We start from the raw sequence: 24,212 nt of genomic DNA on the forward strand, positions 1-24,212 counted from the left end.
TAGTCTAATCTCCTGGCTCTAGGCAGAGTTACCTATCTAAATCATTCAAGACAAATACTTATCTTAACCTGCTCTTAAAAACTTCCAAAGACAGAGATTCTACAACCTCTCTATGTAGCCCGTTCCAATGCTTAACCATCCTAACAGTGAGAAAGATCTTTCTAATATCCAAACTAACCCATTGCTTCCACTTAAATCCTCCTTTAAAACCAGAAAACATTTTATTAAACTTCCATTTCAACCTCCATCCTTTCTCCTGATCTTGATCCTCAATTTTAAAACATTAACAATAAGGAGAAAATACCATACAAGGCATATAATGTCATAGGTACAAGACCTATGTTATGTAAGAGGTTAGAAGAAATCGGTATAATGGCCCCTGCACTCTTTTAATATCTATATCAGTGGTTTACAAGTTTTTTAGATGCAAAGTACCCATTGTTAGTCTTAAGGTTATCCCGAGAAAATGCCAGCTCTTAGCTTTCACTTGTTTATTGGCTACAGAAAAATAATTGAGCAATTCTTCTGTTGCAAAGAGCTCACAAAGACCACAGCAGGTCAGAATGATTTTTTATATCAGGGATTCGTATTTTAAATGTCAGAGTTTATCTCATGAATCATCTGTGGGTGCTTTGCATGCCTAATATTGTATGGTACCTTGCAGCACTCTTAAAACCATCTCATGAAACCTCAGTTGAGAATCACTGATCTATGCAGAAGCACTTCTCACTGTCATCCATGGCCCTCCCTCCCAAAGGCACTGCAAATCCATGATAGCAAATACAAACGTCTCATTAGTTATTCTTTTTCAAAAACTGTATTTAAACAGTATACGTAAAAATTGCATATATGCTGATGAATTTTAAACGTGTGTATGGGACTGATTAGTAGGGGTACACCAATAGAGATTTTTGGAGTCGATACCGATAGCTGATTTTTAAGGAGGCATATGAGTTGATAACAGTCTGATTTCTGATACTAGCCCAGCAGCTTCAAGAGCTGCGTGCAGCTGGTAAGTCTGGTCTGGTGGAAGCGGAGGGAAAAGGGGGGGGAAGGGAAAGGGCGTGGGGGGCGGGGTGGAGATCAATGCCTCCACAGTGAGGGAGAAGTGGACCTGGGGCTGGGACAGGGGCTGGAGCAAGTGCTGCCCTGCTGGGGCAGGGTAGGCGCAGGACAGAGCCATGGCTCATCCAGGAGTCGGTGGAATGGGTGGGGAGGTGGCTTCTGCCGCTGCGCACTGCTCATCTAGGAGCCGCTAGTCTAGCAGTTCGCCCACTCATTCAGCAAGGCATGGGGGGGGGGGGAGGCATGTGCCCCAGGATCTGTGCAGGGTGGGGCGGGCGGGCTGGGGTCAGGGCTGTGCCAAGTTCTTCCCAGTGGGGCAGGGCTGGGCTTGGGGCAGGCAGCAGCACTGGGCAGAGGAGTATGAGGGGGACTATGGCAAATTTTGGGGTGGCTGCAGCCCCCCCCATCCCCATGCCACTGCTGCACAACCCAAGCCCAGCCCTGCCCCGCTGGGAGGAGTTTGGCACAGCCTCGGCCCCACGCAGATCTGGGGCACACAGCCCCCACCAATGCCACCCCGGACAAGTGGCAATGTCAGCGATGTGAACCACCAAATAAGCAGCAGATGAGCCAACAGACCAGCGGCTCCCAGATGAGCAGCACATAGCGGTGGGAGCCACCTCCCACTTCCACTGCCCCTGGACGAGCTGCAGCTCCACCCTGCCCCACCCCGGCTGGGCAACGCTTGCTCCAACCCCTGCCCCAGCCCCGCTCCTCCCTCACCACAGGGACCTTGATCTGCCCCCACAACACCTCTTCCCCCTCCCCTTCCACCACACCAGACTTACCAGGTGCATGCAGCTCTCGAAGCTGCCCAGCTGTGCTCCTCACCGCCTATGTGCTGTGCTGCAGCTATGTCCACGCACAGGCCATTTATCAGCCGAATTATTGGCCATATCAGGCCAATTTCCTATGGAGGCAGTTTTCTTTATATCAGTGCCGATCAAATATCAGACTGATGTATCAGTGCACCTCTACTCATTTGCTCAATACTTGTAAAAGGATAATACTGGACTCATGGATATGTAACTACATTATATATTCTTAAGGCCAAACTTAATGATCTAGTCATCAGTATGCACAGAAGAGAATCATAATAAGTAAAAATTATGTGTTTAAATAAGTAGGTCCAGATGCTCTTCACCCGAGGGTGCTGAGGGAATTGGTGGGGGTCATAGTGGGACCCCTGGCATGGGTTTATGAGTGCCTGTAGGGCTCTAGCCAGGTACCAAAGGATTGGAAAAGGGCCAATGTGGTCCCCATTTACAAGAAGGGGAGAAAGGAGGACCTGGGTAACTATAGGCCAGTTTGTCTCACCTCGGTCCTTGGGAAGACCTTTGAGAAAATTATCAAGGAGCACATCTGCAAGGGCCCAGCAGGGGAGGTAATGCTCAGGGGCAACCAACATGGGTTAATTGAGGGCAGATCCTGGTTTCCTTTTATGAACAGGTCACAAAGTCCCTGGATGAGGGCGTGAGGTAGATGTCATCTTCCTGGACTTTAAGAAGGCCTTTGACACTGTTTCCCAGCCAATTCTCTCAAAAAAACTAGGTGACTGCAGCACTGATGCCAACACAGTCAGATGGGTGGCAAATTGGCTAGATGGTCACACCCAGGGAGTGATGGTGAACGGGTCATTTTCGACCTGGAGGGATGTGGGCAGTGGAGTCCCCCAGGGCTTGGTCCTGTGGCCTGTACTGTTCAACATCCTTATCGGCAATCTGGATGTGGGGGTGGAAAACACGCTGTCCAAATTCACTGATGACACTAAGATGTGGGGTGAGGTGAGCACGTTGGGGGGGAGGGACAGAATCCAGCTAGATCTAGAAAGATTACAGAGGTTGGGCGGATGAGAACAGGATGGAATTCAACAAAGACAAGTGCAGGGTACTGCATCTAGGGAGAAGGAACCAGCAACACACCTATAGGCTGGGGAACACCCTTCTTGTCAACACAGTGGCAGAAAGGGATTCTGGAGTCATTGTTGACTCTAGGATGAACATGAGCCGCCAATGAGAGGAAGCAGTCAGTAAGGCTAACCGTACCTTGTCATGCATCCACAGATGCATCACCAGCAGGTCCAGGGAGGCGATCCTTCCCCTCTATGCAGCGCTGGTCAGGCCGCAGTTGGAGTACTACATCCAGTTCTGGGTGCCACACTTCAAGAGGGATGTGGCTAGCATTGAGAGGGTCCAGAGGAGGGCCACTCACATGGTCAGGGGCAGCAGGCCAGGCCCTAAAAAGATAAGACTAAAGGGCCTGAATCTATTCAGCCTCCACAAGAGAAGGCTGAGAGGGGATCTGGTGGCCATTTACAAACTCACCAAGGGGGACCAGCAGGAATTGGGGGAGGCTCTGTTCCCCTGGGCACCACCAGGGTTTACTAGGAATAATGACCACAAATTGTTAGAAAGAAGGTTCAGACTGGACATCAGGAGACATTACTTTACAGTTAGGGCTGCCAAGCTCTGGAATGGACTCCCAAGGGAGGTGGTGCTCTCCTACCTTGCGGGTCTTCCAGAGGAGGCTGGACAGATATTTGGCTGGGGTATTATGACCCCGCACTCGTTCCTGCCCGGGGTAGGGGGTCGGACCTGATGATCTGTTTAGGTCCCTTCCAACCCTAAGCATGATGAAACTATGAAACTATAAGAAGTCAGGTCATGAAGGCACCTCAAAAAGGTCATCTACTCCAACCCTGTGGCTCCAGGTAGGATTATCTCTGTTTTATCGGCACTTAAAAAATTCTGACAATTGAGATGTCCTAGGCTCTATAGGTAATGTGTTTCAATGCTTCCCCAACTCCATCAGTAGAAAGTTCTTCTGGATATCTAATCTAAATCTCTCTTATCGCAAATTAAATTAATTATTTCTCATCTTATCTCCTGTGGAGACAGAACAATTGATCACCTTCCTTTCTGTAACCTTCCTTTTTTGTATTGAAGACTGTTATCATATCTGCCCCCAGTATTTTCTCAACTAAATAATCCCCATTCTTCAATGTTGTATTCTAGTCTTCAAATATTTTGTGTTGCTCTCCTTTGAATGTCTTCTAATTTTTTTAATTTGGGTGGTGCCCAAATCTGAACACAATTTCAGCTGAAGTCTTACCAAAGCTATATGCAGTAGAAGAGTCACTACCCATGCCTTGCAGATACCTCTCCAGTTAGCAATATGCAAATTAATATATGCCTCAATTTCCCATTGAAACAACTCTCTTTCTCCCATGAAAAAGACAGTGACACACATGTACATGAGCAAGAGCTGACAGATCTGCCCACGTATCCCTTACAAATTTTGATTCAAATTATATATCACTGACTACTGCATGTGGAGTTGGCCAGCCTGTTACATCACCCAAACCATGGACAGTGGAAGGTCTCTCAACCTTGATACGAAGGGACAAACAGGATGGCTGAAGCTTTACATGACCATGGTTGCAAGGCATGGATTGGAGAAGTGGAATTTACCCCAAGGCAGGTTGAAGAACAAAGGTGTTGATGCTAAACCTTTTAAAAGAGCCTGGGACAGGGTAGAAGGCATAGGAAGCCTCTGCTGCATAAAGGAATAGAAGAGCAGAAGGGATTGTTTCTAACTGCAGGACCAGCAAAAGAAATTGGTTCCACGAGAAAAACTGTGGTTTAGAGGAGAAAGCATATGCAGGAGTAGAGGACCCTGGACACAAAGAATGCTTATGAGTGGGAAGGAAGCAGATAGGGAAATGTATTAAGGCATTTGTTGTATTTACTTGAATACAAGACGAGGTTTCCCCCCCACAATCAGCATGGGAAAACAGCTCCTCATATTACATTTGCATACAAAGAACCCTCATTAAATACCCTATCATTAAATGCTGTAATTTAAAGAATAAAGAACTCATCGGTGCATAAACCATGCTCTATAAAGAACAACAGTGCCAACTGAAATGCTGTCAAAAGCAGCACGTGCTCAGGAATGGAAACTAACAATGACACTGATTAAATGCAGCCAATACTGAGTGCGACTATAAAACACATGTCCTATATTGGGCAAACATATTGAAGGGAGCCTACTTTAAAAAAAAAATAAAATTTAGTTTCCAGGGCCAAATCAATTCTAAACTTTGACTGAGCAGAGCTCAGTCTTTCAGGTCTAAGCAGCACTATTGCCAGCAAGTATCCTACCTCCCAGACTCAGTCTGGGTCTTTAGATACTCTCAAATCCATGCCAGGTATCCTACGTGGAAGCCCCAAACCCAGAGGCCTTGGAGTTCAGGCACCCTTTTGTCTTACTTGCCCCTAGCCAAAAGATCAAAGGAATAAACTAGGGGGAAAGCCCCTCCCCCCCCCAATCCCCCCCATTGCCATAAATAATGTAGCCAAGATCCTCACATTTGGATGCATTTGTACACTCTTGCAGTGGTCAGCCTGCCCTCAGTGCAAGGGACAGGCCTTTACCCTCTAACTGCACTTAAGTCCATTCATGGCCAAGACGACAGTATCCCCCTTGCTGGGTAATCTGTTAGGGAGGTCCATCTAAATAAGATGTATGGTAGTGACCACTTCACTCAGTCCCCCTTTGCACAACTCTTTTTCAAGACATGGTGAGCCACTACATGGAATACATTTTAATTTTCTCTTCACTTCCATAGCTGAGCTGTGCCTTTCTTCCCCATTTCCAGTGATTCCTGTTTTTTCAGCAGCCTTAAATGTCTGGGAAACATCACCAAAGAGGGCACCAAACAGTTAACCTAAAATATCTGTCACCCCCCTCTCTCAGCCTGTCTCCTATGATTAGTGCTGCCCCACCCACAAAGGGGTGGAGATGGATCAGGATGCCCCAAGTCTCATCTGCATATACATTTTTGGAGGGTCCCAGGAAAGATGACAAGAACACCCCAAGTTTCAGTCGTAAGTGGAGGGCTAATTAGCACATGGATCCTTTGTGGGGGGGGGGGGGTATGTGGACTAATATAGTGCCATATATAAGTAGGTACAAAAATGCTGCTTAAAAATGCATTAATGGAGTACCTGTGCTAAAGCTTGCCACAATTTAAAAAAGGACAAAATTCAGAATTGATGTATAAACTTAGTCTATGGGTACCCATAATCACTTGCTTATATACTACAAGCATGTTTATGTCAAAGTCAGTTTTCAAATTTGCCCCTCACTTTCATGCATTCAGGGAGCACAGGGTCTGATGGTATAAAGGTAGGGGAAGAGACTGCCGGGTGAAAAAGATGGGGGGGGTGGGATAGAATGCGACCTGACCCTCCCCTCAATTTATTTTCCCTGTTAATTAGATTCTATACCTGGAAAGTCATAACAAATGTATACATTTTCCACAGATAGAATCTAATTATTGAGGGGGTCCTCTTATATTTGAATAAATATAGTATTATTTTGTTTAGATACATATATTGTATAGATACACATATTTCTCATGCTCTCAAAAGCAAAGAATGGCTGCTATTGCAAAGTATGCTATTGCAAACTTTGCAAAGTATGCTGTCTTGTTTCTTTCAAACATCATATAACCTTTAAGAAGTGAATTATAAGCCACAATGTGTTTAAGCTACTGACATGTACTGGAGTTCAGTGCTGGTCCTGGGACCTAGGATAGCAAAGCCATGGGTCCCACTTCAAACAAACTTAGTCACACACGGTTTCAGCCATTCCATTGCTACAGACAAAGTCTATACACTAAGGAAGAGTACCAGAAAAGCTGGAAGCTACTAAGAATGGCTGCTTGCAGACGTTAAAAAAAAAAAGGGGGGGGGGGCGGGCACTTTAAACTCGGTGTGCTCCTGCACTGAGCCCAGCACATGTCCAGAAAATGCAGGACAAAACCTGTATAAATTGGGCACTTTAGTGGAGCTTTTTTGGTGCTTTTATCTAATAGCTGATTGAATCAGATAAAAGTGCCAAAAAGCCCTGCTGAAGCGCCCAATCTATACAGATGCTGTGGAGCCAAGTCAAAGTAATGCCATGCTTCTTTGTATAAAGTTTTTTTTGTTTGTTTGTTTTTAAATGTCTGCAAGCAACCGGTAAGTCTAGACCATAGCAGTAGTGTTGGCTACAAATGTCCAACTCGGGATCCTTAAAATTCTAGTTTATTGGGCGGATTGAAACACTGTAATCATAAACCTTGGGGCTGGTCCCCACACACACACATGCAGACACATACACATACACACACACACACACACACACCACACACACACAGTAGCAGGCTACAGAGTCAGGTATACCTATCCTACAAGCGCTGGAGTCTGTCGTTGAGGCTTCTTTCAGCATGGTGTTATCTTTCAGAAGGGGGTCGCCGGCTGGTCCTTCTGGCTGGACAGGTCTGGTCGAGTTGGAGATCAAAAGGGCGCCACTGAGGGTCACTTTTCACTGCCTTTTATCTGTCCCTGGCAGACTTTGGTGACTCCCCAGTTTTCAGGTTTGCCCAATCCAGGGGTCATTGACCCTCATGGGACTTTCCCCCCCTCAGTGGCTACTGGACAGCATCTGTCAGCCCCAGGGGTTGTCCACATGTACATGCAGGTTTGGGAGTCCGTTGATGAATTTAGAATAGGGCTCTGGGAGTGGTTGATCTGGAGATACTCAGCCCAAAAGTTGGTCTCTGGTGTTAATTAAGTCAGGCCAGGGCTTCTAGCCCTTGATCAGTGACGTTTAGAGATTTCCCGGTTGTTACATTGTCTTCTATTGAGTTCAGCTTCCAGGTGATAATTGCTGCCTGCTTCCATGTTAGGCAGACAAGGTTCCTTGGGTGAATTTGATATCTTTTATTAGACCAACCTAAATGGTTGGAGAATAGTTATTAAGCAAGCTTTCGGGTTCAAAACCCCTTCGTCAGGCTAAGGAAGCTGCAGCAGTTGGTGTGTGCTCTTCCTGGAGCTTCCTGTGTGCTTCCATGTTACACATTCAATCACGTTACACATTCAATCACTGATTCACTCACTCTTTCACAGGCCAGCCTGATACAAGGAAGGGCAGTTTGATTCAATGTTACAATGTATAACTTACTAAAACACATTCAGTTGAAAGGTGAGGAGTATAAAATATAAGCTACAAATGCCATGGCACACAAATAGATAAAAATACCAAAATACAAGGGGAGACACAAAATGCGCACACAAAAATTTTAAAACACAATTCCTTATCTTAAAGTGAAAGAAAGAGGAAGGAAGAAAGGTAGAAAAAGAGAAAGATATCCAAAGAAGGGAGAGCAAATGCAGGCAAGAGGAAAAGGGGGCTTTCTGCTACAGTAGCATGTCTCCACCCTGAATATGCACTGCCCATTCACACCAAACAAGGAAATGCATCACAGAACCTCTGCTAATGTATCTTGCTGTGACACTTCAAACCTGAGCCTCTGCTGGGCTTGAGATCATTCACTGGGGATGATCCCAGAATGTCTTCAATGGCCTGTTTCAGGGTTTGGAATATGTATGCAGGAGGGGTGAGCTAGGCCTGCTCAGGGCTGTCCCAGTACAGTATGCTGCTGCTGTGGTATACACATCACATGCTCTAATGCAGTTGCCTAATGAGAGCCCAGCTATGGGCTTTACAATGGGCCACATGCTAAAAACACGCACATACAGCGAGAGAGAAAATAAGGTTAAACTAGAGAATTATCTGGTCATTCACTATGTGTACCTAAGCTTCTTCATAAAGGAAAGAAAAAAGTAAGGAGAAAGACAATGGTATAACACTAGAGTGCACGGACTGGAAATGACAGATGAGCTGTGCATGCAACATTTCATACTGGATAAAAAGAACTGTTTGAGACCTCTAATCTCTCTGGGCAGTTGGAATAGGTTAGGGCAAAGTCATTTCTTTTTGGAGTGTAGGAAGTACTCAGTGCTATTGGGGGGGGGGGGGTTGTAGGAGAGGGGTTGTTGTGGGTTTTCTTAAATAGGAATAGGTAGCCAAACCCCCCCCCCCCAAAAAAAAAAACAAAAAAAACCTAAAAAAACAAAAAATACATGCATGACAATTTGGGTGCCTTATGCAAGATACCCTTCTTTGTTATTCATGTATTTTATCTTTCTAAAAATGGAAAGCTTTAATATTATGGTCAGGCTTTTCATGAGGTTCTGACTATAAGAAATAGCACTAATATTTCCTTTGCTATCCTGAGACTATGTTGTACATAGAGACAAAACAGAAGAAAAGAGAAACCCCCCCAGATTTCTGTAATATACATATGTTGGTATATTCCAATGCAAGAAATGAACATGGTCCAGAGCCTGCTAGACACAAATTATGGATTTCTGGGTTGATTTCTTCCAGACATATGAAATAGAATACAATTAGAAATAAAATGCTAATGGATAGTATTCAAGTGATTTTTTTTGTCGTTTTATTTTTCTTACATAAGGAATACTGAAAAAGGTTAGGTGCATCTTACATATAACAGAGTAGAAAGTAACTGATTTTTTGAATTAGTGTCCATAAAGGGTAACACACAAAACGCACACTATGTTTGATAAATGTACTGTACTTTAATTATTCATCAAAGTATTTATGGCTTACTGGGAAATATACTGTAGTATATTAATATGATAACTTTTGTTAATACAAGACCCCAGTAAAGCATTCTGCTCTTTAGTCTTTTCATGAGAAGAGGTAAGAGCCAACCCTGCTGTCTGTATGAAGCAAAGGGCATACATTGCGGTATGTAAAGTACAAATCAATTTTGAGCTGATGTGGTAATTGACAAGGTGAAAACTAATTTTAAATGACACTGTTGATATTAAGGGACCTGTAATTACAAGCAAGTCAGGAATTTGTTCAGTAGCTTATTGAAGCAAAACAGATGAAGATTCCCTTTCTTAGCTAACTTTGTATAACTTGTATGGAAGTTACCATGGCAATCAACCCTCTAGATTTTATAAAACAAAGCTGAACATGCAACTGAGAGGATAGTTTTCCAATTTGGGGACAATAAGACAGGGTTTCATCATAATTTTTTGATCATCCTTAACACTGGAGTTCATCCATATTTCTACTACAGCAGCCAAATGAGTAATTTGCAGACAGGAGCTTGCTCTCTCACAGATACACACATAAAATCTTGGCAGCATTTCTCTTCAGAGCTCTATGTCCATGCACATTATGGAAATTGGCACAAGTCTATACCAGCAGTTGTTTCTTTTGACAGAATGTTTGTTTTGCTCCTCATGGGCACAGAAGTACCTCTCTTTGTCCACGGAGTTTTGTTAGGCTGGCAGGCATGAAAAGCAGAAGCCATAAAAGGTCCAACAATTCCCACATAAGCACAGTAGTGAAAGAAATTAGATCCACAGCACAGCAGCCAGAATGTGGGAAGGGGACTCTGAGTTCTTGTTTACTGGAGAACGTCCAGACAGGATTCCATTTTCCCTTTTCATTGGGTTCACAATTATAGACAAAGAACTGCTACTTTAAACTGCAAAAATGCAAAAGGGATGGAACAACTGAAATCACAGTGAAACATCCATTTCTAACCTTCTTCCCCATTCATAGACGTCCCCCTTTAGAAATGAGAAGGTAGGACCACTGGGTACTGAATGCTGTATTTTAACAGAACATAACACGTGCTAAGGATTTCTTTGCTCTGAGGATGCTGGTCTGAACCCAGTTTGTGAAGAGGAAGGAACTCACACATTCTCATGGTGTTCATCCAGTGTGACTTTTTCTAGGATGGAGAGAAGCACTGTCAGAAGTCACTAGCTATTTCTGATATTCAGAGCAAATGGCAGCATTAAGGAGACAATTGCTGAGCAAGTATATGAAGGCTCAGACTTGCAGAGGGGCAAAACAGAACTCTACTGCCAGGAGTCCAAGTGGGAGAATGGAGGGAAGCGGGCAGGGGGACACAAGGATGCTATCTTGGTGTTCTGCCTAGAAATTTGGGTTCGTGGCCTCATCAAGCAGAACTGCATAATACACTGAATATTTTGAAATGTTTATACTCTTATATCTGATTGTTTTCTTTTGTCTTTGGTATAATTTTTTCACGTTTTGCCACACAAAAAAATTAGCAGTTCTAGTGAAAATTTTCCAGATAACTCCTAAAGAATGTTTCTGCCTTACGAAATTCAACAGGGGAAGTACATTTTGGATCCAAAATAAAATCAAAAGATCATGCTTTATGCCTGCAAGTTCACAAAGTATTCATACTTTATGCTCAATTCTTTAGGTAAAGTTTTCAAAAGGGAGCAGCGATCCAGATTTGAGTTGACATACATTAAAGGGACCTAATTCTTAGAAGGAAGAGGAACAGACTTCCTAAAGCTCAGGCCCATTTTAGTTGTCTCAAGCTAGAACCCAAAACTGCTTCTTGCTTTTGAAACTCTTGGTCCTAAGATAACAAATGTTGCAAGATCGTCAATGCAGGTATCATACATCAATACACTTCCAGTTTTAGATAAATTATTCTAATTCAAGATGACTATCAGTATCTACATCAACTGAAACCTGTATTTCCTTTGTGCTGTTATTAAAGATTTTTCATGCCTGACTGTAGTTTTAAATGCCCTAACTGGCTTTATAAAAGATTAATAAAATCCATACAGTGCTAATTACCATTTTATTTTCACGAAATTAAAGTGAAATGAACCTAATAATGTGTAAACAAATGTATTATGACCCAACTGCTTGTCAATGTTTAACAAAGCAGGAGCAACTGAGACTCTTTTCTATAAAAGCTCCCTTTTTTATTCAAATTAAAAATCTTAAATTTGATTTTAGACTATGAAATAAAAAAATAAGCAGCTTAGTTGCAAATTAATGTCTGTTAAAGCTTTAAAGTATGATTATATTGAAAATCATCTCTTTCTTCTGTTTCATTTTTCAAAGCAGGTAACCCTCCAATAGACTCCACTGCTTGAGCTGGCTTCACAAAGTAAATTCTGAGCAGGTTAAAGTAACACGTTCTAGTGTAGGATTGTCCAACTGGCAGCTCATGAGTTGCAGTTCCTGGGCTTCCACAACAGCAGCTGGAGTCTCTGCTGCCATTTTCTGCCTTTGCCACTAGGGCAGGGCAGACAATGAGTGGCATGGGGAGCTGATAAGTCTAGGGCCATACCAGGGGAGGAGGGGGTAGGGGAGCAGGTGGGAGGAGATCGATGGATGGACAGCTGGAGGATGGAGGGGGAAGCCTGGAGACTGTAGCTGCTATTGCAGCCAAAGCACTGAGGGGAGCAGTGTCTGGGTGGAAATGCAGGGGCCGCACATATCCCCCATTACTCCTCCACCCCAGCTGTGTGCACAGCCCCAGACTCACCCACATGCAGCCCTCAAGCTGCCTGCTGGACAGTCCTGATCAAACCAGTTGAAACATCACTTTCACATATAATAAAACACAATCTTTAGTATTCCTTTATTACATCAGATGAGGACAAGTCAAATATTATCCATAATCTAAGTCCCAAATTAACTAAGAGTGCTTAATTTACAGATCATTAGTAGCTATATTGAAGATAGGTACTTTCAATGATTGAATCAAAGCCCTAACAACAAATGTTTCTAGGGATACACCAATGAAGATTTTTTTGGCCAAGACCGATGGCCGATTAACCAGCCATATCAGCCGATACTGATCCGATAGCCAATATGCAGCCCAGCAGTGTGGAGAGCAGCACCTGGATGGTAAGTGGGGGGACAAGGATTGTGGGAGGGCATACTGAGGCCTCCATGGTGAGGGAGAGAGTGGGGCTGGGGCAGGGCATGGGATGGGATGGAGCTGCGGGTGGCTCGTCTGAGGAGTGTGGAGAGGCAGGCAGCTCCCGCCACTGCACACCCCCAGGGGAGGCATGGGGGCATGTGCCCCCCGTATTAGTGCGTGGGGCAAGGGCGAGCTGCCCACTGCAGGCTCAGGGCTAAGAGCTGCACTGGCCTCTTCCCGGCAAGGGGCTTGCACTCAGGGTGGGAGGCAGTGGCGCTAGGAGGTGGGGTACAGGGTGGACTACAGCCACCCCAAAATTTGGTGTAGCTTCCCCCCCCCAGTCATTCCCCCTGCCAGCGCTGCCACTATCCACACCAAGCGCAGCCCCAGCCCAGCCTCCCCACTGGGAAGAGGCTGGCATAGGCCCTGGCCCTGAGGCCACAGAAGACAGCTTGCCCGAGCCCCATGCACAAATTGGTGATATTATTGGCTACATCAGTCAAAAAAAGCCGATTGCAAATAATGTTAATTTTCCTTTTATCTGTACCAATCCAACATGGACCAATATATCGGTGCACCTCTAAATGTTTAATCTATGATGAATAAAAATAGAATCCTTCAAAATGAAATTTCCTTTCTTCTTCCATGTTTGGCTTGGCCAATGTTCTTCCCTATCTTCTTTCTATAACCAGGAGGTTTTTTGTTGGTGATATTTTATTGGACCAACAATATTATTGGGAAAAGTGTTAGATAAGCTTTTGGGTACAAAATCTGGGAAAGAATAAAAAGACAGCTTAGGCTGAATACTAGAAAAGCAACGATTTCTGTTTAACTCCATTCTGTAAATGGAAATAGTCACTTGAAGTAGACAAGGGCTGCAAAATCATGGAAAAATATCGTGGAGTTGTCTAACAGCTCTCTAAGTATATAGTTGGTCCAATAAAAATTATCCAAAAGCTTCTTGCTTCTTTCATAGTCCCTGGACTATCATGGCTACAACATTCCAACCCTTTTTCTGTAATACATTTAGACTAAATAAAAGAGGAATAATCAAATTACTTTGGGGACTGGTTGGGGAGAAGAGGGGTAGGAGGCTGGTTTGCTGGGGTCTCTCTCGGCTTTTGGTTTATAAATCCATTCCAAGTTATTCTTCATATAAAAGTATACAAAAAAAAAATCATAAAAATTCAAGGTGTCTTTTCCAGGCATTCTTGTAAAAACTTGACTAGGATATTTTAAAAGTTAATTTAAGTATTTTTGTTTCAGACTATATGATTATAGCTTGAATAGCTGAATACACTATGCATTTTTTTTAAAGGAGATAAGCTGAGTTTGTTTCTGGCTGCCTTCCAGGTTCTCTTTCTCTCTTGCTGTTTTTGCCAAGTGGGCATAAAAAGGATCTGTTTAAATTTGTTGAGATGGGATGGTTAACAACTATCCATGTCTGACCTTACTATAAGTGCGGTTTCCTACCAGTATCACACCTACAAGTTGCTACCAGCGGGCCACTTCATATATCTTCAAGCTACTTATGTGGTATTATAAAAAAGCACAATTATGTTATAAATGTTAATTGTCCATTTAAGCAATTCATCCTCTACTATCTATCAGATGGAACAGGCAATCTACAAAAATAGCTCTTTCCCCTTTTTTCATCATTTTTGTTATAAACATTTTTTGTTTTGTTTTGTTTATGATCAACACGTCTGTGTATTTTATTCCATGTATGACTGATTCTAATCTAAAAACTGGGTTATTTCAATACCAGGAGGAATTACATTTTAAAATAGAATTTCTCTTTTCATTTCTTTGTGCTTTTGGATATTTAAACTAACAGTAGTCTAACACACCAAGTTTAACATGACTCTTACTTTAGACCTGGAAGCTCTTTGGGAGGGCTGTTGCTTTATTTTTACTACTAATAAAAGAAACCCAGTATTGAACTCAAAATTAGATAGTTTATTTTCTTTTGATGGAATTTATACACAGTATTTATTGTACCTGAATTGCTCTCATGGAGCAAACTTTAGAAATCAAAGAGGTTTCTACTGGTTACCACATTACCATGGTTTAAAAATAGGAGATCATGTTAGAAATCAAGTTTTAAAGACTTAAGGAAATTTTGCAGGAAATGTAATGATACACAGGACATGAACAAAATAGATGGGCAGATTAACCAGTTATACCCACTTAGAAGGTATGGGACTTAGTTTCAAGCTGCTCAATTGTAACTGTTCTTCAAATTCATTCCATCTAGCACAGCGTTTTCCAACTTTTTCTGTCCCACGGCACATTTACCCAGCTTTTTCTGTCCCACAGCACACCAACCAAGAGTGGAGCGATGGGGGGTCGTGGCAAGCAGCCAAATGTGAAGTGGGGGTGGAGGGGTAATCGGCGCAGGCCTGGCCAGGATGCAGTGGCAGTAGCCAGGCCCCACGCAAGATTCTGCAGCACACCTGGACGTGCCTGACAGCACACCAGTGTGCCATGGGACACCAGTTGGGAAACGCTGATCTAGCAGTTTGTGAAAATTAAACATGGTTAACTTAGCACATGTTTCTTTCTAAGGTGATTTTCAGTTCAGCTTCTACCTATTGCAGGACAGGAGCACACACTCCTCAATTGCAACAAATCAGTGGTTGCACCCATGGGCTGCATCCAGACAAGCACAGCTACGCGACAGACATGTCTGTGGCACCACATACCACACATTCAGCTGTGGTATGTGGATATCCAGGGGTCAAAAAAAGCCCATGCAAAACAAAAAACAAATAAAAAGCAGAGTGGCGCACATGGGGGGCAGTGTGCGCTGCTCAAAACCTGACCAGCTGGAGCTGTGCTATGGCTGCTGGCCAGGCTCTGAGTGGCAGGATAGTTGCTACTATACCCCAGGAGGCTCTCAGGACCCGACATAGCGCTGCTGGGGCTACTTGCCTCCAGTTGACAGCTATCTATTTAGATAATTGAAACATTCTTCAGCACTGACAGCTTTAAGAAATCTAAATTCAGATTATAAAATGTTTGATGCTAACAAGTCTTTCTATGCTTATTTCAGAATGTACACCCCTGTCTGAGTCCAGAGTTTGTTTTCTATGGGGTCTTCAGGCTTCATATTGAAATATAGATGAAAATCTTGCACCTATTTACAGGACTAATACAGCAGACCCCCAATTTACGCGATTCTGACTTACGCGCGTCTCATGTTTACACGATTTTTTATTAGGGTCCAGACTGGAAAATGCCCCTCAAGATGCGCATCATTCATGTATATACATGAACGCTCACAAGATTTGCATATATACGTGAATGCCTCACAAGATCTGCATGTGGAATCAAGCGGAGCTGTGCTGCCATTGTGGTAGCAGCATCTCAAGATACATAGGTGAGACACTAGACACGCCTCCTAAAGGCAATTCCGCTGAGAAAAGGGGGAAAAAAATCTACGACTAAGGTATGTCTGGAGTACACAACCCCTCACTATTCTATTATTTCCTATGGGGAAAGTCATCCCAACTTACGCGAATTCAACTTACATGAAATTCTCCCGGAACGCAATACTAGCATAAATTGGGAGTACTGTACTGGAGGTTCATTAAAACTTTGAAGACCATCTAATTCAAATGATTCACCTTTGGACAAAGAGAAGATTACCAACCAATGCATTTAAAGTTTTTTTCCAAGGGTAAATGTTGCTAAGCAATTAATCATTCAATGAAAGATTATGATCTTACAAGGCTGATTTGGAGATATCCAAACAAAAGGCAACTGTTATAAGAGAAAACATCTCTCAGAAGCATTTTTAGAAAGCAAACAAGCAATGACTGCAGGGTCAGCAAGAGACAGACTCCATGATTCGGAGCAGCAGTCATATGCAGGAGAAGACCACAGGGGACTCTGAACTCAACCCAAAGAACACTCAAGAATGGTGAGGAAACTGAGCAGGGAAAAGCACGCAATTTCATTGTTTTGTTTAGATTCATCTAGTTCTTGTGCTATCTGCAGTAAAAAGTGTGTTTTATGGAATCTCTGCAAAGTCTTGTGTTATATGCTTCTATTGTCAGGCATTTGTTCTAGGGAAGACTATGCTAAAGTAATCATCACTTATCCTGATTCATGCTGTTTAAAAATCTGAAATTCTCTGATTTAAAAAAAAAATCCTGCATTCGCTGGTTTAAAAAAACTCCTAAATACACATTTTTCCATGATTAAAAGGAAATGCCACTATGTATATAGGTATCCGTTGAACAGTGTTTTATTGATATATTTACAATTTTAAAGCAACCACTCCCTCAATCATTATAATAAAACTAATTCTAAATACCAATATATTTTGGTGTTTGATTTTTTTTTTATTGTGGAAAAATCAGAGCACTCCATGTCCCCTTCACTCATCAGGATGTAGGTCCAGCTGTGGCTGCCCTGCCCCCTCCCCCACTGCATTGTTGTGCTGAGCAGCCCTGACATGCTGATGTCCTGCCCATACCATTGCTCCTCACTCCCAAGCCACAGGCCCACCAGTCCTACAAGGACCTTGACTCCCATCTCACAGCCCTCTGGCCCTGCCAGGATCCCTCACTCCCAACCTGCTGCCTCCCATCCCCAGCCCCAAGTGTGAGGAAGTGGGTGAGTATATGGGAAATAGGGTGGGTGTGAAGGTAAGGGGGAATGTGGGCATAGGTAATGCATTGGGGGAGCAGGGGCTTGGTGCTGGGGTGCATCTTGGCCTGAGCTGCCTATGCAGCCCAGCAGGTGGGACCCAGCATGGAAGGGAGTACCAGGCCACCATGGCCAAGGTGAGGCATGGCAGCAGCAGCAAAGAGTTGTGCCCCCCCCCCCCCCCCCCGCTGCTGGGCAGGCAGACAGTGACTCATCTTGGTGGGCATGGTGGCGCAGAGCTGCCTCCTGTGCCGAGTCCCACCCACTGGGCAGCAGAAGCAACTCCTGCCCAGAGCTGGTTCAGCCTGACTGTAGCCCTGAGCCCCACTCAGTTTATAGAAATCTTGGGGGGGCACGTGTCCCCTGTCCTCATCCACTGTGTCTCCTGTGCTCCCCATTCCCCCAGCCTTGTCACCTCAGCCCCCCTGCCCTGTTGCCTGTGCCCCCCTTCTCACAGACTTACCTAGAGGAAGCTGCAGGAGCTACTCTCCACCACAATGCCTGGCTGCCATGTGCATGTGTGCATGCGCACGTACATATGGCGCCCCCTGCATTCTGTTCCCTCCAACCCCAAGCAGCCCCTTGCAGGCTGGAATTCAGCCAACCTGCATGTGAAAACCCATGGTTTCCTGCTTTTTTCTCCTTTAAAGGAGAAAATCCACATTTTTCCACAGCAAACAAAAACCCGGTTCCCTGATAATCACAGTACTTGAGGAGCCCAGAACCACCACTGGCAGCCTGTGGCAGGTGAACCAGGAGGTCCTTCTTAACATGCTACTGAAATAAAAGGCGGGAGCAACTAGTCTATCTATACCAGAGACATCTCCAGGTATCTGGGTCTGCGCTATAATACTGGTAGGCATTTGTTATAGTAGGCAGCTTGACTACATAAAAACCATATTTTTGACTCTCTACAATGTGGTATTCCACTGCAGTACAGTGCTCAGTAGCCAAATGAACCCTCCATGTTTATTACTTTATGCTGTAAAAATGTTACTATGACATTTCATCTGGTCAACCATCTTAAAGGTTAATTCTGTTTCCTGTTTCAGATTTTCCTCTAGGTGAACCATTCTGTGCACTTTCTATTTACTGATTCCAAACAACCTGCAAACTGTTTCATTGCTCACTCTCACTGTTAAAAAACATATTGACTGGCTGCCTGCTCTGCTGTTTAATTCATTTATGCTGAGAGTCAGGCATGAAGACAGAATTTTAAATGTGACATTTGCAGGCTGTTGGGTCATTTGAAGCTCTGACAACACCAGGGACTTCCTGACATACAAACTGGTCCTGATTTCCAATCTTCCATGTTCTGAACACATCAGATATTCTTCCCAGAGGTGCAGATTTAAGCCAAAAGTTTTAAAAATCCCTTGTGTTTATATCTTGCAGAAAAGGCCTGTACACTTGAAAGTTTTAAAATAAAGCTCATGTTTCCTTTAAGCTAAAGCTGGCATTGCCTGCAGCAAGCAATTCAACTGCTTAAAAATCCTTTGCTTGACAAAGATATTTGGAAATATCTACAATAATAATTAATACTCATGAGATTTTCCAATCAACTTTGACACTTGGTGAACTCCCATTTCCTCTTGTTAATCTATCACAGTTCAAAGTCAGTGATATCTGAAGGCCACAGCTATAGATAATAGACCACTTAGGCAATATCAACATCTGGCCCAATGGCCCAGCAGTTAAAATACAGCCCAAATTAGAAAGAAATATTGAGCAAACACTCCATCATTGATTTTTTGCTGTAATAATCAGCTGCGCTGAGAAAGAAAGTATGACTCTTTCTAACAATTGCTCTATGATAATGCTACTATAGTTTGACTGTGTTTTCATGTGAAGGAAAGAAAGCCAACATGCATGTTGGAAGAAGCCAAAGTTATATTTTGAAGGACAGGGGGTGGGGGAGGGAAATCACTGAAGATGTATGCATTTTAGCTACAACTAGTGCCATGGTGCAATGTGAGGTGCGTCATTCGGTAAGCATGCTTTGAATAAGACTGCTATGATTTAACAGTTGTCATCTAAAGAGGGATACATGGCTTTTGTGGGTTTCTAGTCTAAGCACAAGCACACTGAATCCATAAAATCTAACAAAAAGCATTACACTGTAAAGATTAGAAATCCTGTTTTTTCTCAAAGAAAGTACTTGAAATGGAAAGACATACCTGGTGTATAATCTGAGCTACAGGAAGCTGCTCAGCATATTTCAGAGCTTCTGTTGTAATCTCATCCTTTGGAGTCCTGAGAAAGTAAAATGTAACGACATTAATACAATTATTACAAAATCAACCTATTGATACTTAACAGTCTGTGATACCACCATTAATTTAGTTTCTGCTTCTAATGAAAAAACACAGTAAATCTCAACCTTTAATATACAGGCAACTGCTGCTTAGTGCTCTTAATTGGTTCCTGAAAAACCAAGCGTTAAGCGAAACGAGCATTAAGTGAAACTGAAAGTATTTGACGACCCAAGATGGCGACCGCAAGTCTTTTTAATGACCCAAGATGGCGACTTTGAGCTTTATAGCGAAACTTGCTGAGCACTAAGTGAAATCAGGTATCAATTTATAGCGAAATAGCGCGAAGCAAAACAGTGTTAAAAGGGGGTTGCCTGTAAAGTTTTATAAAAAGTTAAAAAATAAGGAAATTTATTTTAAACAGGTACTTGTGTACCAATCAGCTGTTCATCAAAACAATTCAAAGAGCTAGAAATAAACCTTGAAATATGTAAAATACAGTAGGCAGAAACCTAAGAAAACCTTTTAATTTAATGTTTAAACTAATGTAGTGCTAGACAAAGATGTAAGATTGACCTCCCTAAAGAATGAAGTCTTACAGTTATAGAACATTGCATTGGCAATGGCAGCGCGAGTTTCCCTGCTGAATCCACCAACATAAATCTATCTCAAAAAGCAAAGGAATTACTTGCCCCGTTTCCCTTTTCTGCCAAGAGTGTCAGTAAGTACCGGCTGGGGTGGCAAGTTGAGTAGCAAGAATATTTATCCACTTGGAGCTAGAGTAAGATCTCCACCTGCTTTTAAGCAGGCCAAAGAGCTAACCTACAACAACAAAAAATCTCAAACCAGCTGTAATTATACCTATGAGGCTTAGGATGCTTATTTTATAAGAAGAAATATTTATGGGAGTGTACATTAATATGAAAACTGCTTTAAAAAAAACAACAACACTCCTAGCATTCCAATGGACTCCTTTTCTCCCTGAAAATATTCAGTGTGTATTTTATATCATCTTTCAGGATTTTAGTCATACAACAGCTGCTGACCCCCACCCCCCTGCTGAGCTAGAACTTTAAAAAAGTTAGGAGAAAAGGCAGAAATACAAAGAGCACGAGAAAGGGATAGAAAGTATTCTTGCCAAAGTACAAGGCACCACGGCTGTGGAGAGTTACCTCCACACCCAGCCAGCACCGTGTGGGCCGTGACACACTTTCCCAATACATAAGGAAAGCAGTTCTGGCAATAAGCTGCCTATGTGGTCACCCCTGAGCATTGTAAACACAATTTGGGATTCTGGACTAGAGGATATAATTTTGCAATCATTTGTAAACAAAGTCCTACCTATCCGTTTGCTCATTTGATAGATGCAAGACAGATTTGGATGGGGTTCCATAATAGCTATGTATCAAAAAATTGTTAAGCTTTTCAACTGTTTTACAGAGAAAATGCACTCTTCTACAGATTTCATAGATATTATTGGGTCTATGGGGATTATTTCATATGAATGATTGTAAAAAGGCAAAGATAGTGTCCATCTTTTACAAAAGGGAAGGAGGAGTATCTGGGTCAATTAGATCAGTCAGCCTAACCTCAGTACAGTACCTAGAAAGCTTTTAACACTTTCTCCCATACATTGTTTTGTAACAAGCTATGGAAATATAGACTAGATGAAAGTACGTAACTGGCTGGTGCTCAACACATAGTCGTCAATTGCTCAATGTCTGTTTGGGAGGAGGTATCAAGTAGGGCTCCCCAGGGGTCTGTCCTGGGCCCAGTATTGTTTAATATCTTCATTAATGGAAAACATGATTGAAATCATGTTAGCAAATTTGCAGATAACACCTAGTGGGATACAGTTGCAGATGCTATGGAGGGTAGGGCTAGGATCCAAAATAGATAGAGTGGAGAAAGTACACAATCAACCAGATAAGATTAAGCAAGGAGCAGTGCAAAGTCCTGCACTGGGACAGAATAACTGCTTGTACAAATACAGACGGGGGAATGACTGGCTAGGATGCAGTACTAAAGAAAAAAATCCAGGAGTTAAAGTGGACCATAAGGTGAATGAGAGCCAACCACATGGTCTTGTTGGAAAAAAAAAGAGAGAGAGCAACAGTAATATTGGGTTATATTAAGAAGCAAATCAAGGGAAAGTGATTCTTCCTTGCTATTCAGCACTGGCAAGGCCTCACCTGAAGTAATGTGGCCAGTTTGGGGCCACACAAGAAGAAGATAAACAGACTGGAAAGAATCCAGCAGACAGCAAGAAAAATGATTAACAACCTGGGAAGCAAGACTTATGGTTGTTTAGTCTGGAGAAGAAAACACTGAAGGGGGGATTTTATAATGGGTTTCATATACTCGAAGAACAATTATAGAGAGGAAGGAAATGTGCTTTTCTCTGTGGCAACAGGGAACAAGACTAGGAGCAATGGACTCAAGCTGCAAAAGGTGAAATTTAGGTTGGAGATTAGAAGGAACTTGCTGAATAGGAGGGTGGTCAAGCATTGGAACAGGCTACCTTGAGAAGTTGTGGAACTTCCATCTCTGGAAATGTCCAAGACCAGATTGGAGACGCCCTTGACTGTGATGGTTAAGCAGAGAGTTGGACTAGATGACCTCTTAGCCCTACACTTCTATGATCCTACATACACGCTGCATGCAAGAGACTGCCAAGCCACGGGTTCAAATCAAAGACTAAACTGCTGATTTAAGGAAATTGTAGTATTATAGCCTGTTATGATCTATAGTGTAAATCATATGGGCTGAGAATGGTAAAAGCAAGAGCCTATCAGCAATAGATAGGTCACATTCTTCCTTACATTATTTTTGCACTGATGGGTGTTTGCTGTTGTTACATTTGCAGGCATTTAATGCTACACCTATCACCATGGTAATTGGGATGACCTACAAGATGACACACTGAAGGTCTCATTAAGGGAGGCTAAACACCTTGGTCCTCTGCAGTTAACAGCTTTACCAGTCAGCTAGGAAAGTGGGATTCATCAGTTCTCATAAAAGTATTCATTTTAATCACTTTTCCACAGGTAGCAAATTCAAGGGGCACTGACTCTTGACAAAAAAAGCTCTTTTGAGTTTGATATCTGAATGGTCTTTTATTTTATAAGCAATACTACATAAGCAATACTTATTTCATAAGCAATACTACACACAACAAACTTTAGGGATACAGTTTAACATTTATAATAATAATAATAATATTATTTACAAAAGTCAGGAAATTTCATTTATAGAGCTTGAGAGAGAACTTATACAAATACTGAATGAACGGCGAGTAAGAAATGTAAAAGTTTAACTTGCTGTACCAAAATAGAAATCAGAGCAGAATGAGGGAAACCCTGATAGTAGTGTAAAGTCATGTGTCACACACAATCCATTTAAAATTGTTTGGTCTGCCTCAGAAGGGTTAGGGGAACAAAGTCACACATTCTTCATGATGTGCTGGAAATTGCTTGATTTCTTTAAGAGATCAGACAATTGTAATCATCACATATTACATTAACTGCATTAATGCTTGCAATGTGCTAATTGCTTCTTAAGCAGTTGCTTGGAGAAACATGGTTTCTTCTCCAAGAAAATTACAGTTAAAGAAACATTATAATTTCATTATAATAACCTCCTGAAAGAGAAATTCTTGGAAACCTTAATTTTATTTATTTTTTAATCTTTTAAACATCTTGAATAATTTGTGAAAGACTACAATCTAAAAGAACCACTTGGTTCTCTAGCTCCATCCCTTCCCAGTGGGATGCCTATGAAATCCTAGTGTCGTTTTAGTGTTTTATTAAAACAATTCATCTCGTTTTGATATAGGACTGTGTCACAAACACTGAACTCTCCTAAAAGTAGAAAGCATTTAAAAATAGTTACATTGCTGAAACTTATGGAAACATTTACTTTAGGACATATTCTTTTTTGTACAACTGTTAAGAAAATAGTGTTAGGCCAAATCCAGCAGCAAGTAACACCCTGAAGTTCTTTGGACACCAGCTAGGTTCCAGACCTGGTCACGGCATGAAAACACCACTTGTCCCAATAGCTGACTCTCTGGGCACATCTACATGAGATGCTTTACTGCGCAGCAGACTAATTTACTGTACAGCCGGATAGTTCTGTCAGATGCAAGCGGTATCTGCAGCACAGTACATTACTGTGTTTAAACACATATGTAGACTGTGATGTTGGAATTAGATTACTCCAGCTCAAACTGAGCCAGTTGCATTAATTGCAAGTGTAGCAGCACCCTCTATAGAGCAACAAACAATATAAAAATATCCTTGATCCTCTAAGATATTTCAACAAATTTCTCTAGCATTTATTCTGAGGTACTTTAACTTGATAAAACCAGGCACTGAAGAAAGACATTCTATTCATTCCTAGCAAAGAAGTCTCAAGGGAAATGCTGGGTGACTGCTCTCCCTGAGGTACATCTCCTAGGACTCTGCATGTCACCTTTCTTGTTCAGTGCTTACTTGAAGATACTACAAGAGATCATGAGCTTATAGGCTATATTGTCAAAAATGCTGGTGACATTCTATGCCAGGGTAGCCAATCTGTAGCATGCATACCAGAAGTGGCAC

General features: G+C 42.5%; 1 protein-coding gene across 8 annotated transcripts in view; it reads right to left on the minus strand.

The window, feature by feature from the left end:
- PIGK (phosphatidylinositol glycan anchor biosynthesis class K) overlaps window positions 1–24,212 on the minus strand; it is a 143,837-nt gene that overhangs the window by 28,865 nt on the left and 90,760 nt on the right. For 3 of the 8 annotated variants that reach the window (XM_059727956.1, XM_059727958.1, XM_019489043.2), the window contains one exon: window positions 19,537–19,612. In XM_059727956.1, the coding sequence (XP_059583939.1) occupies window positions 19,537–19,612 (76 nt within the window). Of the gene's footprint in view, window positions 1–7,139; window positions 10,484–10,550; window positions 10,733–19,536; window positions 19,613–24,212 lie in introns of those variants that run through there. The other 5 variants (XM_059727959.1, XM_059727960.1, XM_059727955.1 and 2 more) reach the window with 3 other exon arrangements.

This window comes from Alligator mississippiensis, chromosome 5 (assembly GCF_030867095.1).
Source record: "Alligator mississippiensis isolate rAllMis1 chromosome 5, rAllMis1, whole genome shotgun sequence".
Lineage (NCBI taxonomy): Eukaryota > Metazoa > Chordata > Crocodylia > Alligatoridae > Alligator > Alligator mississippiensis.